The sequence below is a fragment of the Oncorhynchus gorbuscha genome, linkage group LG03, assembly GCF_021184085.1.
Source record: "Oncorhynchus gorbuscha isolate QuinsamMale2020 ecotype Even-year linkage group LG03, OgorEven_v1.0, whole genome shotgun sequence".
NCBI classification, from domain to species: domain Eukaryota; kingdom Metazoa; phylum Chordata; class Actinopteri; order Salmoniformes; family Salmonidae; genus Oncorhynchus; species Oncorhynchus gorbuscha.
Window position 1 is genome coordinate 23,208,729 of NC_060175.1, and position 25,635 is coordinate 23,234,363.

General features: G+C 43.6%; 1 protein-coding gene across 3 annotated transcripts in view; it reads right to left on the reverse strand.

The window, feature by feature from the left end:
- The window catches only part of LOC124028752 (serine/threonine-protein kinase 38-like), a 32,799-nt gene extending 7,732 nt beyond the window's left edge, over positions 1–25,067 (reverse strand). For 2 of the 3 annotated variants that reach the window (XM_046340735.1, XM_046340728.1), the window contains exons 1-8: positions 24,918–25,067; positions 19,427–19,563; positions 17,590–17,641; positions 17,306–17,428; positions 14,918–15,001; positions 3,534–3,657; positions 3,109–3,263; positions 2,327–2,429 (exon numbers count right to left, since the gene is read on the reverse strand). In XM_046340735.1, coding sequence (XP_046196691.1) covers positions 2,327–2,429; positions 3,109–3,263; positions 3,534–3,657; positions 14,918–15,001; positions 17,306–17,428; positions 17,590–17,641; positions 19,427–19,557 — 772 coding nt within the window. In that variant the 5' untranslated portion in view covers positions 19,558–19,563; positions 24,918–25,067. The remainder of the gene's footprint in view (positions 1–2,326; positions 2,430–3,108; positions 3,264–3,533; positions 3,658–14,917; positions 15,002–17,305; positions 17,429–17,589; positions 17,642–19,426; positions 19,564–24,917) is intronic. The other variant, XM_046340741.1, reaches the window with a different exon arrangement.
- Between the last annotated feature and the right edge of the window lie 568 nt (positions 25,068–25,635).

The window sequence follows — 25,635 nt, forward strand, 5'->3', positions numbered from 1 at the left end:
ATTACTTTATTGCCTTTTAGCAAACAGGATGCATGTTTGTATTCTGCACAGGCTTCCTTCTTTTCATTCTGTAATTTAGGTTAGTATTGGGGAGTAAATACAATGTTGCTGATCCATCCTCAGTTTTCTCCTATCACAGCCATTAAACTTTTTAACTGTTTTAAAGTCACCATTGGCATCGTGGTGAAATCCCTGAGTGGTTTCCTTACTCTCCGGTAACTGGGTTAGGAAGGATGCCTGTATCTTTGTAGTGACTGGGTGTACTGATACACCATCCAAAGTGTAATTAATAACTTCACCATGCACAAAGGGCTCCCAAATGGCACAGTGGTCTAAGACAACCTGGTTCGAATCCAGACTACAGTGGGGCAAAAAAGTATTTAGTCAGCCGCCAATTGTGCAAGTTCTACCACTTAAAAAGATGAGAGGCCTGTAATTTTCATCATAGGTACCCTTCAACTATGACAGACAAACGAGAAAAAAAATCCAGAAAAATCACATTGTAGGATTTTTTATGAATTTATTTGCAAATTATGGTGGAAAATAAGTATTTGGTCAATAACAAAAGTATCTTAATACTTTGTTATATACCCTTTGTTGGCAATGACAGAGGTCAAACGTCTTCACAAGGTTTTCACACACTGTTGCTGGTATTTTGGCCCATTCCTCCATGCAGATCTCCTCTAGAGCAGTGATGTTTTGGGGCTGTTGCTGTGCAATACGGACTTTCAACTCCCTCCAAAGATTTTCTATGGGGTTGAGATCTGGAGACTGGCTAGGCCACTCCAGGACCTTGAAATGCTTCTTACGAAGCCACTCCTTCGTTGCCCGGGCGGTGTGTTTGGGATCATTGTCATGCTGAAAGACCCAGCCACATTTCATCTTCAATGCCCTTGCTGAGAGGTTTTCACTCAAAATCTCACAATACATGGCCCCACTCATTCTTTCCTTTACACGGATCAGTCGTCCTGGTCCCTTTGCAGAAAAACAGCCCCAAAGCATGATGTTTCCACCCCCATGCTTCACAGTAGGTATGGTGTTCTTTGGATGCAACTCAGCATTCTTTGTCCTCCAAACACGACGAGTTGAGTTTTTAACCAAAAAGTTATATTTTGGTTTCATCTGACCATATGACATTCTCCCAATCTTCTTCTGGATCATCCAAATGCTCTCTAGCAAACTTCAGACGGGCCTGGACATGTACTGGCTTAAGCAGGGGGACACGTCTGGCACTGCAGGATTTGAGTCCTTGGCGGCGTAGTGTGTTAGTGATGGTAGGCTTTGTTACTTTGGTCCCGGCTCTCTGCAGGTCATTCACTAGGTCCCCCCGTGTGGTTCTGGGATTTTTGCTCACCGTTCTTGTGATCATTTTGACCCCACGGGGTGAGATCTTGCGTGGAGCCCCAGATCAAGGGAGATTATCAGTGGTCTTGTATGTCTTCCATTTCCTTATAATTGCTTTGGTCTTGGCCATAGTGGAGTTTGGAGTGTGACTGAGGTTGTGGACTTTATACTGATAAGTTCAAACAGGTGCCATTAATAAAGGTAACAAGTGGAGGACAGAGGAGCCTCTTAAAGTTGCCTCTTACAGGTCTGTGAGAACCAGAAATCTTGCTTGTTTGTAGGTGACCAAATATTTATTTCCCACCATAATTTGCAAATAAATTCATAAAAAATCCTACAATGTGATTTTCTGGATTTGATTTCTCATTTTGTCTGTCATAGTTGAAGTGTACCTATGATGAAAATTACAGGCCTCTCTCATCTTTTTAAGTGGGACAACTTGCACAATTGGTGGCTGACTAAATACTTTTTTGCCCCACTGTATATCACAACCAGCTGTGATTGGGAGTCCCACAGGGCAGCGCCCAATTGGCCCAGCGTCACCCGAATTTGGCCAGTGTAGGCCACCTTTGTAAATGAGAATTTGTTCTTAACTGACTTGCCTAGTTAAATAAATAACAAACAAAAAATATTCAATGTCTGCTTTTTTTTTTTTTTACTCATCTACCAATAGGTGCCCTTTATTGTGAGGCATTGGAAAACCTCCCTGGTCTTTATTTGAATCTGTGTCTGAAATGCACTGCTCAACTGAGGGACCTACAGATCATTTTATGTGTGGGTACAGAGATGAGGTAGTCATTCAAAAATCATGTGGCATTGTGTGTTTAGGCCAGCGACAAAAAAAGAAGAAGATTGAATCAATTTTATATTCAGGCTGGGAAAAGTCAAGGGGTGTGAATACTTTCTGAAGGAATTGTATACTGTAAGTTGTATAGTTTTATCAACTGAAATGAATCATGTATGGCTTTGTTGTTGTACTCACTGAAGTCATTGGAGATGCTGTGGTTGAGGTTCCTGTAGAACTCTGTCCGATGGGCTTTCTTCAACCCTGTACACAGGCCAAAGTCTGACAGCTTCACATGGCCCTGGAAAACACACACGGTTAGCTGTACTACACTACTTCCTGTGGATGTTTCAGTAATACTGTGCGACAACACCAAAGAGTGTTTCTGAAATCCCACTTCCTGTGGATGTTTCAGTAATACTATGTGACAACACCAGAGAGTGTTTCTGAAATCCCACTTCCTGTGGATGTTTCAGTAATACTGTGCGACAACACCAGAGAGTGTTTCTGAAATCACACTTCCTGTGGATGTTTCAGTAATACTGTGCGACAACACCAGAGAGTGTTTCTGAAATCACACTTCCTGTGGATGTTTCAGTAATACTGTGCGACAACACCAGAGAGTGTTTCTGAAATCACACTTCCTGTGGATGTTTCAGTAATACTGTGCGACAACACCAAAGAGTGTTTCTGAAATTACACTTCCTGTGGATGTTTCAGTAATACTGTGCGACAACACCAGAGAGTGTTTCTGAAATCACACTTCCTGTGGTGACTGTGAAACTGTGTGTGGATTTATTAATCTAGACAGGGTCGACAGACAGATCACCACATTATAATGCTGATGTCACTCTCATGTCTGTGTGTGTGTAATGATGTCATTTCAACCATATTTAAACCTGTGTGTAATGATGTCATTTCAACCATAATTAAACCTGTGTGTAATTATGTAATTTCAACCAGGTAGTGTGTATGTGTACCTTAGAGTCCAGCAGTACATTGTCAGGTTTGATGTCTCTGTGTATGAAGCCCATCTGGTGTATAGAGTCTATGGCCAGTACCGTCTCAGCCACATAGAACTGAGTCTCCTCCTCTGACAGAGTATCCTTCTTCATCAGCAATGTCATCATGTCACCTGCAGGGGATGCAACACAGACCATCAGCATCACACACACACAAACACAACTGCAAACATGGACATGGACAAACATAACACCCACATCTCCAGCAGTGGAGGCTGGTGGAAGGAGCTATAGGAGAATGAGCTCATTGTAATGGCTGGAATGTAATGCATGGAACAGAGTCGAACATGTGGTTTCATATGCTTGATACCTTCCATATACTACATTCCAGCCATTACAATGAGCCCATCCTCCTATAGCTCCTACCACCAGCCCCCACTGACCTCCAGGTAGGAACTCCATGAGTAAGTAGAGGTTAATCTTGTCCTGGAAGCTGTAGAACATCTTGACCACCCACAGACTGTCTGCCTGCACCAGGATGTCCCTCTCAGCCCGGATATGGCCCACCTAACATAGAAATACAAGACAGATCATGCAGAATTAACAGACATATTCTCTCTACACTCATTAGCACTGAGTGAATAGTGCTTTTTGAGGTCGCTCGTTTTCGGTTCAATTAATAAAAAAAAAAGTTTTGGTTACGATTATTTTTAAACATTAAATTAATTAAGAAATAATGACATTAAAACTATTTCAGATTTGATTTTTGGAAATTCCAAAGGAAAAAATATTGAACATTCAACTGCCAAAACATTGACAATTTTCCATTGTCTCTGTCAGGTCCACACTGAGCAGACATCAATAAATACAATATTTCAGTTGTGTGTATAACTTCCTTTTTTATTTTATTTCATTGCTTTATTATTTTCCATTCCAAGTCATCATCTCTGCTCAGGCAGTAGCAACCAGCCAGCGAGACAACGCTATCTCTCCTCGGGCAGTAGCAACCAGCCAGCGAGACAACGCTATCTCTCCTCGGGCAGTAGCAACCAGCCAGCCAGACAACGCTATCTCTCCTCGGGCAGTAGCAACCAGCCAACGAGACAACGCTATCTCTGCTCGGGCAGTCGCAACCAGCCAGCGAGACAACGCTATCTCTCCTCGGGCAGTAGCAACCAGCCAGCCAGACAACGCTATCTCTGCTCGGGCAGTAGCAACCAGCCAGCCAGACAACGCTATCTCTGCTCGGGCAGTAGCAACCAGCCATCGAGACAACGCCATCTCTGCTCGGGCAGTAGCAACCAGCCAGCGAGACAACGCCATCTCTGCTCGGACAGTAGCAACCAGCCAGCGAGACAACGCCATCTCTGCTCGGGCAGTAGCAACCAGCCAACGAGACAACGCCATCTCTGCTCGGGCAGTAGCAACCAGCCAGCCAGACAACGCTATCTCTGCTCGGGCAGTAGCAACCAGCCAGCCAGACAACGCTATCTCTGCTCGGGCAGTAGCAACCAGCCAGCCAGACAACGCTATCTCTGCTCGGGCAGTAGCAACCAGCCAGCGAGACAACGCCATCTCTGCTCGGGCAGTAGCAACCAGCCAGCGAGACAACGCCATCTCTCCTCGGGCAGTAGCAACCAGCCAACGAGACAACGCTATCTCTGCTCGGGCAGTAGCAACCAGCCAGCCAGACAACGCTATCTCTGCTCGGGCAGTAGCAACCAGCCAGCCAGACAACGCCATCTCTGCTCGGGCAGTAGCAACCAGCCAGCCAGACAACGCTATCTCTGCTCGGGCAGTAGCAACCAGCCAGCGAGACAACGCCATCTCTGCTCGGGCAGTAGCAACCAGCCAGCGAGACAACGCCATCTCGGCTCGGGCAGTATCAACCAGCCAACGCTATCTCTGCTCGGGCAGTCGCAACCAGCCAGCCAGACAACGCTGTCTCTGCTCGGGCAGTAGCAACCAGCCAGCCAGACAACGCTTTCTCTGCTCGGGCAGTAGCAACCAGCCAGCAAGACAATGCTATCTCTGCTCGGGCAGTAGCAACCAGCCAGCCAGACAACGCTCTCTCTGCTCGGGCAGTAGCAACCAGCCAGCCAGACAACGCTCTCTCTGCTCGGGCAGTAGCAACCAGCCAGCCAGACAACGCCCTCTCTGCTCGGGCAGTAGAAACCAGCCAGCCAGACAACGCCATCTCTGCTCGGGCAGTAGCAACCAGCCAGCCAGACAACGCTCTCTCTGCTCGGGCAGTAGCAACCAGCCAGCCAGACAACGCTCTCTCTGCTCGGGCAGTAGCAACCAGCCAGCCAGACAACGCTATCTCTGCTCGGGCAGTAGCAACCAGCCAGCCAGACAACGATATCTATGCTCAGGCAGTAGCAACACACACACACACACACACACACACACACACACACACACACACACACACACACACACACACACACCCAAATCAAATCAAATTTTATTTGTCACATACACATGGTTAGCAGATGTTAATGCGAGTGTAGCGAAATGCTTGTGCTTCTAGTTCCGACAATGCAGTGATAACCAACAAGTAATCTAACTAACAATTCCAAAACTACTGTCTTATACACAGTGTAAGGGGATAAGGAACATGTACATAAGGATATATGAATGAGTGATGGTACAGAGCAGCATACAGTAGATGGTATCGAGTACAGTATATACATATGAGATGAGTGTGTAGACAAGTAAACAAAGTGGCATAGTTAAAGTGGCTAGTGATACATGTGTTACATAAGGATGCAGTCGATGATGTAGAGTACAGTATATACATATGCATATGAGATGAATAATGTAGGGTAAGTAACATTATATAAGGTAGCATTGTTTAAAGTGGCTAGTGATATATTTACATCATTTCCCATCAATTCCCATTATTAAAATGGCTGGAGTTGGGTCAGTGTCAATGACAGTGTGTTGGCAGCAGCCACTCAGTGTTAGTGGTGGCTGTTTAACAGTCTGATGGCCTTGAGATAGAAGCTGTTTTTCAGTCTCTCGGTTCCAGCTTTGATGCACCTGTACTGACCTCGCCTTCTGGATGATAGCGGGGTGAACAGGCAGTGGTTCGGGTGGTTGATGTCCTTGATGATCTTTATGGCCTTCCTGTAACAACGGGTGGTGTAGGTGTCCTGGAGGGCAGGTAGTTTGCCCCCGGTGATGCGTTGTGCAGTCCTCACTACCCTCTGGAGAGCCTTACGGTTGAGGGCGGAGCAGTTGCCGTACCAGGCGGTGATACAGCCCGCCAGGATGCTCTCGATTGTGCATCTGTAGAAGTTTGTGAGTGCTTTTGGTGACAAGCCGAATTTCTTCAGCCTCCTGAGGTTGAATAGGCGCTGCTGCGCCTTCTTCACGACGCTGTCAGTGTGAGTGGACCAATTCAGTTTGTCTGTGATGTGTATGCCGAGGAACTTAAAACTAGCTACCCTCTCCACTACTGTTCCATCGATGTGGATAGGGGGTGTTCCCTCTGCTGTTTCCTGAAGTCCACAATCATCTCCTTAGTTTTGTTGACGTTGAGTGTGAGGTTATTTTCCTGACACCACACTCCGAGGGCCCTCACCTCCTCCCTGTAGGCCGTCTCGTCGTTGTTGGTAATCAAGCCTACCACTGTTGTGTCTTCCGCAAACTTGATGATTGAGTTGGAGGCGTGCGTGGCCACGCAGTCGTGGGTGAACAGGGAGTACAGGAGAGGGCTCAGAACGCACCCTTGTGGGGCCCCCGTGTTGAGGATCAGCGGGGAGGAGATGTTGTTGCCTACCCTCACCACCTGGGGGCGGCCCGTCAGGAAGTCCAGTACCCAGTTGCACAGGGCGGGGTGGAGACCCAGGGTCTCGAGCTTGATGACGAGCTTGGAGGGTACTATGGTGTTGAATGCCGAGCTGTAGTCGATGAACAGCATTCTCACATAGGTATTCCTCTTGTCCAGGTGGGTTAGGGCAGTGTGCAGTGTGGTTGAGATTGCATCGTCTGTGGACCTATTTGGGCGGTAAGCAAATTGGAGTGGGTCTAGGGTGTCAGGTAGGGTGGAGGTGATATGGTCCTTGACTAGTCTCTCAAAGCACTTCATGATGACGGAAGTGAGTGCTACGGGGCGGTAGTCGTTTAGCTCAGTTACCTTAGCTTTCTTGGGAACAGGAACAATGGTGGCCCTCTTGAAGCATGTGGGAACAGCAGACTGGTATAGGGATTGATTGAATATGTACGTAAACACACCGGCCAGCTGGTCTGCGCATGCTCTGAGGGCGCGGCTGGGGATGCCATCTGGGCCTGCAGCCTTGCGAGGGTTAACACGTTTAAATGTCTTACTCACCTCGGCTGCAGTGAAGGAGAGACCGCATGTTTCCGTTGCAGGCCGTGTCAGTGGCACTGTATTGTCCTCAAAGCGGGCAAAAAGTTATTTAGTCTGCCTGGGAGCAAGACATCCTGGTCCGTGACTGGGCTGGATTTCATCTTGTAGTCCGTGATTGACTGTAGACCCTGCCACATGCCTCTTGTGTCTGAGCCATTGAATTGAGATTCCACTTTGTCTCTGTACTGACGCTTAGCTTGTTTAATAGCCTTACGGAGGGAATAGCTGCACTGTTTGTATTCAGTCATGTTGCCAGACACCTTGCCCTGATTAAAAGCAGTGGTTCGCGCTTTCAGTTTCACGCGAATGCTGCCATCAATCCACGGTTTCTGGTTAGGGAATGTTTTTATCGTTGCTATGGGAACGACATCTTCAACGCACGTTCTAATGAACTCGCACACCGAATCAGCGTATTCGTCAATATTCCCATCTGACACACACACACACACACACACACACACACACACACACACACACACACACACACACACACACACACACACACACACACACACACACACACACACACACACACACACACACAACTAAAAGTTTACTTGTTCAATGAATCGGAAGAAGAAAAAGAGTTAGATGTTTTCTGTTATCCATTATCTCACTAGGAAAAACTTAGTAGTAACTGTAGTTCTGACTGCGCTATTCTTTCTTTTTGCAACATTAAATCACTATCAGTTAGCATGTGGAAAATTCAGGGCCTAAACTCATCAACCTTTGGACTGAAGAGTTTAGCACTGGAGTTAAATCTTAAAGATGTTGACATCATCATTCTGCAGGAGACATGGTGTAAGGCTGACATTGTCACTCACTGCCCCACAGGCTACAGAGAGGTAATCATTCTGCAGGAGACATGGTGTAAGGCTGACATTGACATTGTAATCATTCTGCAGGAGACATGCCCCACAGGCTACAGAGAGGTAATCATTCTGCAGGAGACATGGTGTAAGGCTGACATTGTCACTCACTGCCCCACAGGCTACAGAAAGGTAATTGTGCCGTCACAGAAACACAGCTCTATCAATAGAGGCAGAGACTCTGGAGGATTGATAATTTGGTACAAATCCAAACTACTAAATCGAATTGATCCCCTCAAAATTTGTAAATATCACATTCGGTTAAAACTGAAACATGAGATATTCCCCACCCTTGAGGAACAGACGTGCCATTTCCAGGCTCAGGGAAATGTGCTCATCTGTGGGGATACAAATGTGCACACAGGACCACTACCTGATCTAACGACCACAAGGGGGGGCAGCTTTATTACAGGCCATAGTGTCTCTAACTGTCTTCATCTCCCCATAGAAACAACAGTGACAACACCGTCAACAACAACGGAAGGGATCTGTTGCAGCTCTGTAGAAGCCTGGGTCTGTCCTTTGTCAACGGTAGGTTACGGGGGGACTCTTTGGGGAGATTCACCTACTGCTCACCTCTTGGCCAGAGCACAGTAGACTATATGATCACAGACATTGACCCTTTCTCTCTCAGCTCATTCACTGTCAAGCCACTAACACCTCTGTCTGATCACAGCCAAATTACCTTGTTCCTCAAAACCACACATTCACAGCCCAGACGAATACCAGAAAGCAACCAGTAACCAAAAAATTCAAACACTCTTAGATAACTTTCTGGATACCACACCCACTCAGAGTATATAAAAAAATGTAATGATATATTCAGGAAAACTGCAAAAGAAGCACAACTGAAATGGATTTTTCTTAAAGAAAGAAGAAAAAAAAGACCACAGATGACAACTGTTTGATGCAGATTGTAAAAGTATAAGGAAAAAACTTAGAACACTATCCAACCAAAAGCAGAGACTGAAATAATTGTGAATTATGCCTTAATTACTGTGAGACTTTAAAACTCTATAAACGTACACTCGTAACCAAAAAAGCACAGTACAACAGCAAACAGCTGACACTAATCGAGGAGTCCATAAACACATCAACTTCTGGCAAAATTGGAAAAACCTAAATAAGAATCGAAACTAGAGGAATTAGAGATACAAAATGGACAACCCATTTTAAAACACTACAACACTGTTCAAATTGACACAAACGCAGAACAATGCCAAATTCATGAGAAGTTGAATGGAATTCATGAGAAGTTGAATTACTGACCAGATGCTCAATAAGAAACTTCAGGCCCTCACTTTTAAAAAAGCATGAGGACCTGATGGCATCTTAAACAAGATGCTCAAATTAACTAGTGCAACATTTCAATTGGCTATATTGAAACTGTTTCATTTGATACTGAGTGTAAGTTATTTCCCTGACATCTGGAATTAAGGACTCATAACCCCAATCTTTAAGAACGGAGACAAATTTGACCCTAACAATTAGAGGCATTTGTGTGAACAGCAACCTGGGGAAGGTTTTCTGCAGTATTATAAATGTAAGAGTTCTAAACTTCCTTAATAAGCACAATGTCTTGAGTAAAAGCCAAATTGAATTTATACCAAAACATTGCATGACCGATCATATTTACACCCTAGACACCCTGATAGATAAACATGTCTACCAAAATAACACCAAAATATACGCTTGCCTTATCGACTTCCAAAAAGCATTTGACTCTATTTGGCATACAGGACTGTTCTACAAAAGTATTGAAAATTGTGTAGGGGGTAAAATATATGACATAATTAAATCAATTTATACTGTCAATACATGCAGTATTAAAATGGGCAAGAAAACAACAGAATTCTTTAACCAGGGAAAGGGCCTTCGCCAGGGTTGCAATCTGAGCCCTGCACTCTCCAATATTTACATCAACGAATTGGCCACTATTCTAGAAAATCCACGTGTGTTCTGGTGTTAGTCTCCACAATTCAGAGGTTAAATGCTTGCTCGTCGCAGATGACCTGTGCCTGCTGTCACCCACAGCACATGGCCTACAGCAGAGCCTAGACCTGTGAGAGCAGTACTGCCAGACCTGGGACCTGGCAGTAAACCCCAAAAATACAAAAATAATGATTTTCCAGAGAAGATCCAGATCTCAGGGAATTAGTTCTCAATTGGTACAAAATATATAGAGTACTGCACACACTGCAATGACTTATGTTTAAAAATAAGCTCAATTGGACACCTTAATGAGGCAGTGAATGAATTGAGAGAGAAAGCACGCAGGGCATTCTACGCCATTAAAAAGCTAATTCAGGCCTCCCGAGTGGTGCAGAGGTTTAAGTGTGCGATTCTGGGTTTGAATCCAGTAGCCAGCCGCAACCAGGAGACCCATGGGGCGGCGCACAATTGGCCCAGCAAGGATGTTCTTGTCCCACGGCACACTAGCGACTCTTGTGGTGGGCCGGGCGCAGTGCAAGCTGACACGGTCGCCAGGTGTACAGTGTCCTCCGACACATTGGTGTGGCTGTTTTCCGGGTTAAGTGGGCATTGTGGCAAGAAGCAGTGCGGCTCAGTGGGGTCGTGCTTCAGAGGACGCACGGCTCTCGACCTTTGCCTCTCCCGAGTCCGTACGAGAGTTGCAAAGATGAGACAAGACTGTAACTACCGATTGGATACCACGAAATTGGGGAGAGAAAGGGGTAAAAAGTTTGTAAAAAAATAAAAAAAGAAGCAAATTCTAATTGAAATACCTATTAATATTTGGCTACAACTAATTTAATGCGTCATTGAACCAATTTATGACAGCGAGGTGTGGGGTCCACATGCAAAACAAGATTTCCCCCAATGGGACAAACACCCCATTAAAATCCTGCATGCGGTGTTCTGTAAGATTCTCCTACATGTCCAGGGGAAAACTACAAACAATGCATGCAGGCCAGAATTAGGCCAACACCCACTAATAATAACAACTAAAAGGAGCGCAAATAAGTTTTAGAAAAATCTAAAATACAGTGAACCCCTCTCATATCATTACCAAGCCCTGCAATGCCAAGAGCTGAGCATTGAAAAGAGCCCCCTCATCCAGCTGGTCCTGTGGCTGTTTACAAACCTGTTCTACAAACACACTGAAGCCTCGGGACCAGAACGTCCAGTCAATCAGAATAAACCAAATTACAACACAGTCAAAATAAAACTACACTGCTTATTGGGAAACACAAGCACCAAGCAAAATGCAGTGCTATCTGGCCCTAAATCAACAGTACACCGTGGCTAACTATTTACCCATGGTTACTGATCAAAACCTTGACAAAGTACAGGCTCAGTGAGCACCGCCTTGCCATTGAGAAGGGTAGACACAGGAAAACCGGGCTCCCTGTAGAGCACATATGTCAGAGTCAAGGCCCGCGGGCCACATCCGGCCCGCGAGAAGGTTTTTTACGGCCCCTGGGATGATCTTGATTTATTATTAGAACCGGCCCGCAGACCGCAGCAAGCCGGCAGCCCGCAGATCTTTTACACGCACCAATACTACATTTCCCACAATGCAACGGTGACGCACCGAGCAGTAGGCTGCTTCATTTCAATATTTATTGGCACAGCAGTTGTCAGCATCACAGTAAAATTAACTTTCAGATACCCATCAAAAATGGCAAAACGGAAGGTGGACACTGAGAACCGGGGGTTTCAAACAAGGTGGGAGTCGGAGTATTTGTTCACGGAGGTAGCTGGAAAACCTGTGTGTCTTCTGTGTGGAGAAAGTGTGGCGGTACTGAAAGAGTATAATCTGAGACGACATTATGAAACGAAACACGCGGACAAAAACAAGAATATGGACATGGAACAAAGGCTACAAAAGGCAGAGGAATTAAAACGAGGCCTCAAATCTCGACAGGCTCTGTTCAAAAAAGCCAAATCACAAGGCCAGGCTGCTGTCAAGGCCAGTTTTATTTTGGCAGAAGAGATCGCTAAATCAGCCCGGCCATTTACGGAGGGGGATTTCATCAAAAACTGCATGATTAAAGTTTGTGACGAAGTTTGCCCAGAAAAAAGGCAACTCTTTTTAAATGTGAGTCTGAGCAGAAACACCATTGCCGAGAGAGTAGACCAGTTGTCCATCAATCTAAAAGAGCAGCTTGTGAAAAAGGGAAAAGATTTCATTGCATATTCCTTGGCTGTGGATGAGAGCACCGACATTTCTGACATTGCCCAGTTGTCAATTTTCATCCGCGGAGTGGACTCCAGCCTAAGCGTGACAGAGGAGTTTTTGGCTTTACGTCCTATGCATGGCACAACTACGGGGCATGATTTGTATGAAGAGGTGTCAAGATGTGTAAATGAGATGGAGCTGCCTTGGGAAAAACTCGTGGGTTTGACAACCGACGGAACACCTGCGATGTGTGGACACAGGAGCGGACTGTTGGCGAAGATACGGGAAAAGATGCAAGAGGAAAACGTGACAGGTGAGCTGACAGCTTATCATTGTATCATACACCAGGAAGCGTTGTGCGGTAAAGCCTTGAAAATGGAGCATGTAATGAGCATCATCACGCGCACAGTTAACTTTATCAGAGCCAAAGGTTTGAATCACCGCCAGTTCAAGGCATTTCTGACGGAGTTAGAAACGGAGCATGGTGATTTGCCTTATCACACAGAGGTGCGATGGCTAAGCCAGGGAAAGGTGCTTCAAAGATGTTTCGAGCTTCGTGAGGAGATTTGTCTGTTCTTGGACAGCAAAGGGAAAGACACAACACAACTCCGAGACGAAATGTTTCTGTGTGAAATGGCTTTTCTGTGTGACATTACGAGTCATCTGAATGCAATGAACTTGCAGCTGAAGGGTCGGGATCGTGTCATCTCTAATATGTACAGTACAGTGAAGGCATTTAAAACCAAACTGACTCTGTGGGAGACGCAGATGCGGAAAGAAAATTTGAGCCACTTTCCCAGCTGCCAGACCATGAAAGAGAAGCTCTCTACCAGTGCGTTCCCGAGCGCACAGTTGGCTGATAAAATAGGTATGCTTGCCGCTGACTTTCGACGCCGATTTGCTGACTTTGAAGCACAAAAAAGCAGGTTGGAACTGCTCGGTAACCCATTTGCTGTTGACGTGGAAAGCTCACCACCAAACCTCCAAATGGAGTTGATTGACCTCCAATGCAATGATGCACTGAGGGCAAAATATGCGGCAGTGGGTGCTGCGGAGTTCGCCCGTTTCCTCCCCGACACAATGCCCCAGCTGCGCATCCAGGCTGCTCAAACGTTGTCTATGTTTGGCAGCACATACCTGTGTGAACAACTGTTTTCTTTGATGAACTTGAACAAAACATCACACAGAAGTCGACTTACTGCTGAACACCTCCACTCAATTCTGAGGATTTCCTCAGCTCAGAGCCTTACCCCGAACATTGATGAACTTGTGGAAAAGATGGGACACCACCAAGTATCACCCTCAACCTCAAACAAGTGAACATTACTGTGCAATCACATATTTAGAGTTTTTACTCAGTTCAAGTTTAAAAGTTAAAGTTTAATATTTGTTTTCACTGCATGTTACTTCTCCTTAAACAAAGTGTTGTTTTTGATTAATAGATTTTTGCACTTTATTTTATTGTATTTCAATCCAATTATATTTTAAAATATTTCAGTTGAGTGGATGATAGAAAATTGCTATTATTGTTTTTTTCTTTGAAGTAAATTTAGCCCACTTTTGCTAAAATAGAAAATATAGGCTACTGATGGTGCCTTGAATACCGGTTTCTTTCATTTAATGTTCATGTTATGGGGATTTTTATATAAAGGAAATTTGTCTTTTGTGTCTGTTGAAAATTAAAGATTACTGACAGAGCCATAAGAAAATATTGCTTTATTTATCTGATCATATTGGAATATATTTGTTAGGTTTTCAGTAGGTTCAATTAGGTTCACTAGACTATATGCGTCATTTAAAAATCTTTCAATGAACATTCGAACAGTCCGGCCCTCGGCTTGTAGCTAAATTTTTTATTTGGCCCTCCGTCCATTTGACTTTGACACCCCTGCTGTAGAGGAAAGGCTGTGCAACCACTGCACCACAGCAGAAGCTGGCTCCCTGTAGAGGAAAGGCTGTGCAACCACTGCACCACAGCAGAACAGGGATCCCTGTAGAGGAAAGGCTGTGCAACCACGGCACCACAGCAGAACATGGCTCCCTGTAAAGGAAAGGCTACCCATCCTGTTGGGGGTGGACGCAGAGAGCTGTGGGTTGGCAGCGCACTACATTGCTGCCTGCCATAAGATGAGGAACAGTGTCTAGCAGACCAATCAACCTGCACATGTCCTTTATGCTTATTGTTATTGTTCAATGTCTGGTTATTCTGACCCTTGATTATTGTTATGACTCGTCTCGTTGACAATATTGTAAATCTCCAAAGTAAGTTTGGCAATATGTACATTGTTACGTCATGCCAATAAAGCAAATTGTATTGAGAGACAGAGAGCAAGACGGAGAGAGAGCAAGACAGAGAGAGACAAAAGGGAGAGACGGAGAGACAAAAGGGGGAGGCAGAGGGAGAGACAAAATGAGACTGAGAGGGGGAGACACACACACCTGTTCCTTCTCCAGCATGTCGGCCTTGCGCAGGATCTTCATGGCGTAGATGTGGCCTGTGTCCTTTTTCTGGACCAGACGCACCTGGAAGTCAGAGGACAAAGGTCAGAGTTGAGCCAACATGGCAGCAAGAAGTTCACGAGGTCATAGCCAATGCAAGGGCATTTACACTACCGTCATCAATACAAAGCACCTCCTCCCAGCTGCCCACTGCACTGAGGCTAAGGAACACGGTCACCACCGACAAATCCATGATTATCGAAAACTTCAACAAGCATTTCTCAACGGCTGGCCATGCCTTCCGCCTGGCTACTCCTACCTCGGCCAACAGCTCCGGCCCCCCCGCAGCTCCTCGCCCAAGCCTCTCCAGGTTCTCCTTTACCCAAATCCAGATAGCAGATGTTCTGAAAGAGCTGCAAAACCTGGACCCGTATAAATCAGCTGGGCTTGACAATCTGGACCCTCTATTTCTGAAACTATCCGCCGCCATTGTCGCAACACCTATTACCAGCCTGTTCAACCTCTCATATCGTCTGAGATCCCCAAGGACTGGAAAGCTGCCGCAGTCATCCCCCTCTTCAAAGGGGAGACACCCTGGACCCAAACTGTTACAGACCTATATCCATCCTGCCCTGCCTATCTAAGGTCTTCGAAAGCCAAGTCAACAAACAGGTCACTGACCATCTCGAATCCCACCGTACCTTCTCCGCTATGCAATCTGGTTTCCGAGCCGGTCACGGGTGCACCTCAGCCACACTCAAGGTACTAAACGACATCATAACCGCCATCGATAAAAGACAGTACTGTGCAGCCGTCTTCATCGACCTTGCCAAGGCTTTCGACTCTGTCAATCACCATATTCTTATCGGCAGACTCAGTAGCCTCGGTTTTTCGGATGACTGCCTTGCCTGGTTCACCAATTACTTTGCAGACAGAGTTCAGTGTGTCAAATCTGAGGGCATGTTGTCCGGTCCTCTGGCAGTCTCTATGGGGGTGCCACAGGGTTCAATTCTCGGGCCGACTCTTTTCTCTGTATATATCAATGATGTTGCTCTTGTTGCGGGTGATTCCCTGAGCCACCTCTACGCAGACGACACCATTGTATACACTTTCGGCCCGTCATTGGACACTGTGCTATCTAACCTCCAATCGAGCTTCAATGCCATACAACACTCCTTCCGTGGCCTCCAACTGCTCTTAAACGCTAGTAAAACCAAATGCATGCTTTTCAACCGATCGCTGCCTGCACCCGCATGCCCGACTAGCATCACCACACTGGATGGTTCCGACCTTGAATATGTGGACACCTATAAGTACCTAGGTGTCTGGCTAGACTGCAAACTCTCCTTCCAGACCCATATCAAACATTTCCAATCGAAAATCAAATCAAGAATCGGCTTTCTATTCCGCAACAAAGCCTCCTTCACTCACGCTGCCAAGCTTACCCTAGTAAAACTGACTATCCTACCGATCCTCGACTTCGGCGACGTCATCTACAAAATTGCCTCAAACACTCTACTCAGCAAACTGGATGCAGTTTATCACAGTGCCATCCGTTTTGTCACTAAAGCACCTTATACTACCCACCACTGCGACTTGTATGCTCTAGTCGGCTGGCCCTCGCTACATATTCGTCGCCAGACCCACTGGCTTCAGGTCATCTACAAGGCCATGCTAGGCAAAGCTCCTCCTTATCTCAGCTCACTGGTCACGATGGCAACACCCATCCGTAGCACGCGCTCCAGCAGGTGTATCTCACTGATCATCCCTAAAGCCAACACCTCATTCGGCCGCCTTTCGTTCCAGTACTCTGCTGCCTGTGACTGGAACGAATTGCAAAAATCGCTGAAGTTGGAGACTTTTATCTCCCTCACCAACTTCAAACATCAGCTAGCTGAGCAGCTAACCGATCGCTGCAGCTGTAAATAATCTATTGGTAAATAGCACACCCATTTTCACCTACCTCATCCCCACAGTTATTTATTTATTTACTTTTCTGCTCTTTTGCACACCAATATCTCTACCTGTACATGATCATCTGATCATTTATCACTCCAGTGTTAATCTGCAATATTGTAATTATTCGCCTACCTCCTCATGCCTTTTGCACACATTGTATATAGACTCCCCTTTTTTCTCTGTGTTATTGACTTGTTAATTGTTTACTCCATGTGTAACTCTGTGTTGTCTGTTCACACTGCTATGCTTTATCTTGGCCAGGTCGCAGTTGCAAATGAGAACCTGTTCTCAACTAGCCTACCTGGTTAAATAAAGGTGAAATAAAAAATATAAAAAATATTTTAAAAATTCTGAAACAGTGGATTAGGCAGTTGTGCGTTTTTTTTGTTCAGACGTGTTCAGAATTCTAATAGCTCCATGTATGCTTACCTCTCCAAAAGCTCCTCGACCAATCACCTTGAGGGACTCAAAGTCATCCAATCCCAGCCTGGTTCTCTTCAGCCTCAGGAACTCTGTCTCCTTACGCGCGTGCTGGGAGCGCCGAATACGCTTCTGCAACACAGGTTGTGTGTAAGTGTGTGTGTGTGTGTGTGTGTGTGTGTGTGTGTGTGTGTGTGTGTGTGTGTGTGTGTGTGTGTGTGTGTGTGTGTGTGTGTGTGTGTGTGTGTGTGTGTGTGTGTGTGTGTGTGTGCCACTGCTAGAACTATACTCACCTCTTCATCAGGCAGCCCCTCCTCCTCCATCACCATCTCCAGCTTCTGTTGCCTGGCAATGAAATAGGGGTTGAGGGTCAAGAGGCAAAGGTTATGGTCAAATATGCTGATTCAGGAAGACACCTCCCAACCTACTGATCACTACACTACCTGCTGTTTCATTTCTACAGGACAGTTATGGAGGAACAGTAACATAATTGGAATGGCCCATTCATACATTATCAAAGAGAAACAAACCATAAACATTGGTGGGTAGGTTGAGCTGTGACCAATGTTCCCTCCAAGCTGCATGAGAGCGCGGGTGCACAGCTCCCCCGGGACTGCCCCGCAGAAGAAATAGCAGCCAGCGTAGAGAAGCACGAGATTGAACTGCACTCAACTTTCTAGGGTTTTCCCCGTTACTTAGCACTATCAACGTTTCCCTTTACTGTGGGAATTAATAAATAATAATAAAAGCCACTTTCAATGCAACAAACCGAAACAAAATAAACTATGCAAGACTTAGCATGCAAAACTAACTATGCAAGAGTTTTTGTTGTAAGCAGAACAGAGTAGGATTCTATTGCATTGACAGGCAAAACTGAGGCCTGTACTCTTCACAGACCGGTAAGCCATACCGCAGATGGCCTAGAAGCACATAAACCATTGCCATATTTATGGATTTGTGCCATTCACTTTGAACTGGACTGTGTTTACAGCACGAGAAGTCGTGAGTTGATCCGCGTGTTTTGAGATCAAAGCTAGAGCTACATGTAGCCAGGTGTGTACATTTGACCTTTACTAGTTAGGAACTTATTAACATAGTTATAGATCATTTGTAGTCAGCAATGCGGGAGTGGTTGCTCCATACAAGATCACAAAACATGTGCATTTCTAGTCATCTTTGAAAAGCGAGTCAGGTAAAGAACATTGTTGTATTTTGAGACTGGCTTGAAAACGCTATGTAGCCAATAGGCAGAAGGTAGCATTATTTGTCTGATTCTCTGTAATAATGGTATAGGAATAATGATGCATTTTATTTTGTGGTTTCTTGCATCAAACAACACAACAACATTTTCAGTCACCTTGTCTGAAAGACAACTGGAATAAACAGGTTAATGTCAAGCCATGATGTTTTTTCAAAAGTCTCATGGAATGTAGGCCTACATTGAACACCACATATTTGCTGCAACTGTAGGCTGTAAAATTAAACAGCTATTTCCATGTTAAAATGTTATGGGATGCATTTTCTCCATCGTTGTTGATGGTAGGCCACTCTGGTAGGTCTACATTATGATCAAATACCCACAGTAGCCAACTTGACCAAACGGGTACAGCTTCAGTGTTCACAGCAAACGCGCGCCAGAAGTTGCACAGAATTTTCACAACATTCAAGTTTGCGCTCAGCAGACCTTAAATTCTCTCAGTGCCTAATTTCTTTTGAGGGAACATTGGCTGTAACTGGGAGTTTGCTTTGGGCATAACTTCCTTTTCAGACATCTGAAACGGCTTCTAGTCCCTGAGCTTAACTGTATAAAACACTGTCTCTCTCTCTCTTCCTTTCTTTCTCTCAACCACACACATACTCTCTTCTTAATAAGGGGTTTGCATAAAGAAATGGTGTGATAAAGTTACAGTCCACCAACACACACACACACACACCACACACACACACACACTTCACCAGGCAGTGTGGGGCTCTAAGCAGAGAGAGATCACATGATGTGTCACACCTCTACTGTCTTCTCCTCATTTGTGGCAAGCCACTGTGCTGCCTTCTTAGCTTCTGACATGTTTTCAGGAATCATCTTTGCTTTTCAGAGTTCGAGTTTGTGTGAGCATGGTGCAGAACACCCACCTCATCTCTCTCTCCTCATGCTGGTCTATCAGGTTACAGTAGAAGTTCTCCAGGGTCACCATAGCCATGTTCACCCTCTCCTTGGTGTGGTTACTCATCGAGGAACATGAGGAATGACCCCTCGTTGCCATGGTTACCTACCCCCCCACACACACACACACACACACACACACACACACACACACACACATTAGTGTAAAGTGTCCTATGTCCTACTGTCTACAGATGTCCCCTATTATGTAGCCTCCAGCTGGTCACCACATCTCTCTGATGGATATGAGTGATAAATAGCATAACTGATGGCGCTAAATTGAACCACAAATTCACAATAAAAATTATACCAAATTGATTCATTAATTTTTGCACCTTTCAAATATCATGCCATGAAAAGATGCCCATATTATGCCAACTTAAAAGGTGGGGTAAAATAATTGGTTATTCTATATTACAGTGAACTTTGAGTGCATATAATTAAAGTTTTCCACAAACCAAATGGCAGGTAGTACTACATCAATACGGTGTGATGACTATTGCCTAATTCAATTCTAATGACATTTTAACACAGTAAAAATGGATGGTAAATATTCTCACGTGTTCCACTAGTAGATCAACAATACAGTGTGATTAACGCGAGGGTGCAAAGCTGGCATCAAAGCAAAGGGTGACTACTTTGAAGAATCTCATATATATTTTGATTTGTTAAACAATTTATTGGTTACTACATGATTCCATATGTGTTATTTCATAATTTTGATGTCTTCACTATTATTCTACAATGTAGAAAATAGTAACAATAAAGACAAACCCTGGAATGAGTAAGTGTGTTCAAACTTTTGACTGGTACTGAATATATATATATTAATTTATATATTTTAAGAACTCAGTCCAGCTTTCAACTTACTCTTGAAAGTTGTAATAATAGAATGCATAAGGTGCTATTTGGGTAGTGCATCAAGTTTTCCTCTTAGAGAGCTATTTATATCTTGTCATAAATGTCCAAGTCAACTATCTCATTTCAGCTAATGTTTTTAGCTAGGTTTTGTTAGCCTATACAGTTTGTTCTAATGTTTTTAGCTAGGTTTTGTTAGCCTATACAGTTTGTTCTAATGTTTTTAGCTAGGTTTGGTTAGCCTATACAGTTTGTTCTAATGTTTTTAGCTAGGTTTTGTTAGCCTATACAGTTTGTTCTAATGTTTTTAGCTAGGTTTTGTTAGCCTATACAGTTTGTTCTAATGTTTTTAGCTAGGTTTTGTTAGCCTATACAGTTTGTTCTAATGTTTTTAGCTAGGTTTTGTTAGCCTATACAGTTTGTTCTAATGTTTTTAGCTAGGTTTTGTTAGCCTATACAGTTTGTTCTAATGTTTTTAGCTAGGTTTTGTTAGCCTATACAGTTTGTTCTAATGTTTTTAGCTAGGTTTTGTTAGCCTATACAGTTTGTTCTAATGTTTTTAGCTAGGTTTTGTTAGCCTATACAGTTTGTTCTAATGTTTTTAGCTAGGTTTTGTTAGCCTATACAGTTTGTTCTAATGTTTGATTCACTCAAATATCACATGAATAGACATTAGAAATGGCAAAATGTATAGAATTGGAAGAAAATCTGCTTAAAACTGCCAAATTGTCTCTGCACCCCCTGACAAAATGTGTAAAATTGCCAGAAATAATCTTTAAACCTGCAACATTTTCTCTCCGCTAACAAGAGGGGTGTGAACAGCAGAATGTTCCCCAATGCTGGAACAGGGTCCTGAGTGAAAAAGTTTGGTAACCCCTACTGTAGAGTAGGAATGATGGAGGGGAAAACTAAATGGCATTTTTTCCCACCAGAAAATAGTATAGGGGATTTCAAAAGGCTTCTAATCTTATGCCTATATTTATATAACTCTGTGTATTATTGCATAAAACAATGTATTTCAACTTTGTAAAAGTTAGGGCAGGGAGGAAGGGGTGGGTTATAACCATGTATATTGCTTTATTCCAAATGGACACCTACTCCCTAGGCACTTCAAGTAGATCTTCTCCAGTCCACTCATGTACAATTATTCATGTACAACACACCTATACAATTATTGGCACCATTCACAAACCAATTGTTAATTCACCACAAAATCAACATTTTGCCATTTCCATCTCAGTCTCCTGACTTTATTCCCATTTCAAACCTGTGGTTTCAATTAAAGAGGGGGGCCCATAAGCGCAGACGAAGGATATCAAGGATCTGGAAAGAACCTGTATGGAGGAATAGAGGAATACAGATCGCTCCTAATGTGTTCCCTGCCCGGCCAATCAGAGCAATTTGGGGAGAAAGGCCTTGGTCAGGGAGGTGACCACAAACCCGATGGTCACTCTCACAGAGCTACAGAGTTCCTCTGTGGACATGGGAGAACCTTACAGAAGGACAACCATCTATGCAGCACTCCACCAATCAGGCCTTTATGGTAGAGTGGCCAGACGGAAACCACTCCTCAATAAAAGGCACTTGACAGCCCTCTTGGAGTTTGCCAAAAGGCACCTAAAGACTCTCAGGCCATGGAGAAACAAGATTCTCTGGTCTGATGAAACCAAGATTGAACTATTTGGCCTGAATGCCAAGCATCACGTCTGGAGGAAACATGGCACCATCCCTACGGTGATGTATGGTGGTGTTTTTCAGTGGCAGGGACTGGGAGACTAGTCAAGATCGAGGCAAAGATGAACGGAGCAAAGTACAGAGAGATCAGATCCTTGATGAAAACCTGCTCCAGCTCGCTCAGGACATTCAAGTGTCTGAATATCCTTGAGTGGCCCAGCCAGAGCCTGGACTTGAACCCGATCTAACATCTCTGGAGAGACCTGAAAATAGATGTGCAGCAACACTCCCCATCCAACCTGACAGAGCTTGAGAGAATCTGCAGGGAAGAATGTGAGAAACTCCCCAAATACATGTGTGCCAAGCTTGTAGCATTATACCTAAGAAGTCTCAAGGCTGTAAACGCTGCCAAAGGTGCTTCAACACAGTACTGAATAAAGTGTCTGAATACTTATGTGAATGTAATATTTCAGGTTTTTTTTATTTATAAATTAGCAAAAATGTAAAAAAAATGTTTTGCTTTGTCATTATGGGGTATTGTGTGAAGAGTGATGAGGGGAAAACTGTTATCCTCACTTTTAGAATAAGGTTGTAACGTAGCAAAATGGGGAAAAAGTCAAGGGGTCTGAATACTTTCCGAATGCACTGTATATCTTTTTTGCATATATATATATAATTTAAAAAAAAATACATTTCCCTTTATTATTTTCCCCTAACTCTACCTCCCCTAATTGGAGTAAACCTAGTGGGCAACAATACTTAGGCTTCTACTTCCAGCTTATACATACATTTTACAGACATGGTAAATGGTACACTTTCCATTAGTTATCTATTTTGTTGTCTTTTTTTATTTTCTAATCCCACCCTTCAGCTACCCTTAAGCCCGCCTATTTATCTCTAAAAACCATCCAGTCTTGACTTCTACTTGCCATATATTTTTCAACTGTGCTGTGATGTTTCACAAAAGTTCTGAACCTGTCTATACGCATAGTTCCAGATTCTAAATTAAAGAATAACACCTTTACAAAAAGTACTATTATATTATTGATCGACTGACCATGGCTTTTCAAGACACCCAGCAGAGCAATTTGCAAAGATAGCTTTAAATTAATGTTGTGATTTTTCAACCGTTCCTGAATCTGCTACCAAAAACAAGCTACATATGGGCAGTACCAAAACAAGTGATCAAATGATTCTGTCTCTTCGCAGCTAAAGCAGCAGATCTGGGATGGTTGTATCCTGCATATATATATATATTATATATATACGATTATTATGGTTGCAAGAATTCTGTATAATTTAAATTGAAAAGTGTTTAAATCCAGCGTTGTTTTGTGTATCAGTTCATAAACCCTTTGCCATAGAATCAGCACATCAAATATCTCTTCCCAACTATTTTGCAACCGGTCTGACATAGCCGTCAATTATTTGGTCCTTAAATGGAACTGGTATGCTTTTATATATTTGCTAAACTCAGTGTCAGATATGCAGTTGCTTTGTAAAAAAATGTACAGCTTTTTCCCAAATTAATTTATGATCAGATACTTCAGTTGCAACTGATTTTGCTGCTCTAAATATGTTTACAATTGCTAGACAACTTTAGCACAGTCCCAAACTTAGACTATCCTCTTTTTTAACAACAGCCTGTATAGAAATCAAAATGTATCCGGTGCTGCAGCATCTGCTCATTCGTTGTCATGCTGTTGTGGTATTTAAAAAAAATGTCTGCGTGTCTCCAGTCATGAGGTGTGTTTATATTTTTTTCTCAGACCGCAAATAAGATGATAGATTCATGCAGTGCATTTATTATAACGTAGTTATTTTCAACTCTACCCTTGTCCTCAGTGGTCTGCAAATCCACAACCGTCTGGCTACAAAACAAAGTACATTTTCTGAAGCTTCATATCTAAGGCTCTGTTCTGTCCTAGGAGTGAGGTTAAACGTAGGCATGTTCTCTGCTATCCACTTTATGTTTTGATTATAATTTTGGGTATGGGGGGTTCACTTTCTCATTTTCAAGCGTTCAGGGATGGTCTGGTAAAAATATATTTTCCTGAAGGGAGGGCCATCCATGTTCATTTTCAGAGGTCAACTGTTCTCCTGGTATCGTTCATTATAAATAATGTACAGTTCCTAATCGGGTTTTAACATAATTGCAGCCAACAGAACTTTGCAGTGACAGCACGTTTGAAAGAAGTAGCCCCCCGATGTTCCTATGCTGTCCCTTAAGACAAATAGTCACATTCATTTCTATAAAGCCCCACAGTGGAGTCGCCTCTTCCTAGAGAGATTTAAACGGTTATGAAAACGTCACGACAGGGTAAGCCTACACGAAACACAGTCCTTATTATAAGTGTTTCTAAAATCCCCTATGGGGAAAATGAATGGTGAAAAACATTTCCTTGTTTAACCGCTAGGTTTTATGGGTATTACGACTCACACTGTGGTATTCTGTGGACAAAACACACACATATGTCCCCTGTCTCTTTCGCGAATGTTGAATACAATTCAATTTGAACTTGTTGTCCGGCGATTTTTTCATTTTGTGTGTAGAAATTGTACTTTCACACCGAATCTAAAACGAGGGTCTCTGTGTGTGGCTATTACGATTTGTATCACACGCACAAGACGGAAGTACCGCGATGCATGAACAACTTCAGTAGTTGTACAAAACGGAACTCAACAGCGTTTGGAGAAAACACCATAGAGCCTTTGTTTTACTATTAAAGACTAATGTGATTGTCAGTCAGGAGAGATGAGCCTTTGTTTTACTCTTACGTTATCTAACATTATCACAACTTTTCTAAAGTAGCCGAAATCTCCATATCTCCCACGCAAACTATCAATAAAACAACGTTCATAAAGTAAGTTCCTATGGTACATCTACAACGTGTACATGATCATTGTCAAATTAAATGTTACTCTCACCTCCTCCGTTATGGTATTAATCGTTGAAATTAAATTCGGATCTGCTCCTCTCGTCTGATGACGTTCGGTATCCACTCGTAATTACTTGAAGTGAAGTGCCCCTCCCCGCGGAGTTCCAAATTATCCCGGGCCATGTTCGGGTGGGCTACTCGGGTCATATTCAGGTAACGATGATGTTGATAGTCTGACCCTTAGAATTCAAAGGAATGGCAGAATTATTTGGGTTTCAAATATTACTATAACATACCCTACTATGTGATGAAACCTCAAAGATCAATTTAAATTGTATTTGTCACATGCGCCGAATACAACAGGTGTTGTAGACCTTACTGTGAAATGCTTACTAAAAAAAGTAAAGTGACTATGCATAGATAATAAACAGCTAGTAGCAGCAGAGTAAATCCCTCTAAAGATGAGGATTCCCCAGTGGCGCAATACAAGAGCCGTCTCTACAGTCCCTGGTTCGAATCCAGGCAGTATCCCATTGGGCTGCGGACAATTAGCCCAGCATTGTCTTGGTTTGGCCGGGGTAGGTCATCATTGTAAATAAGAATTTGCTCTTAACTGATTTGCCTAGTTAAATAAAATAAAAATATTTACAATCTCTGTCAAAACGTGACCTATATACGATACTGGTTTTTATTTTTTATTATCCATTTGCTTATTTCATCCTTTGACATTCACGTGGTGTACAGGTCTGATCATCATATGCTAATTT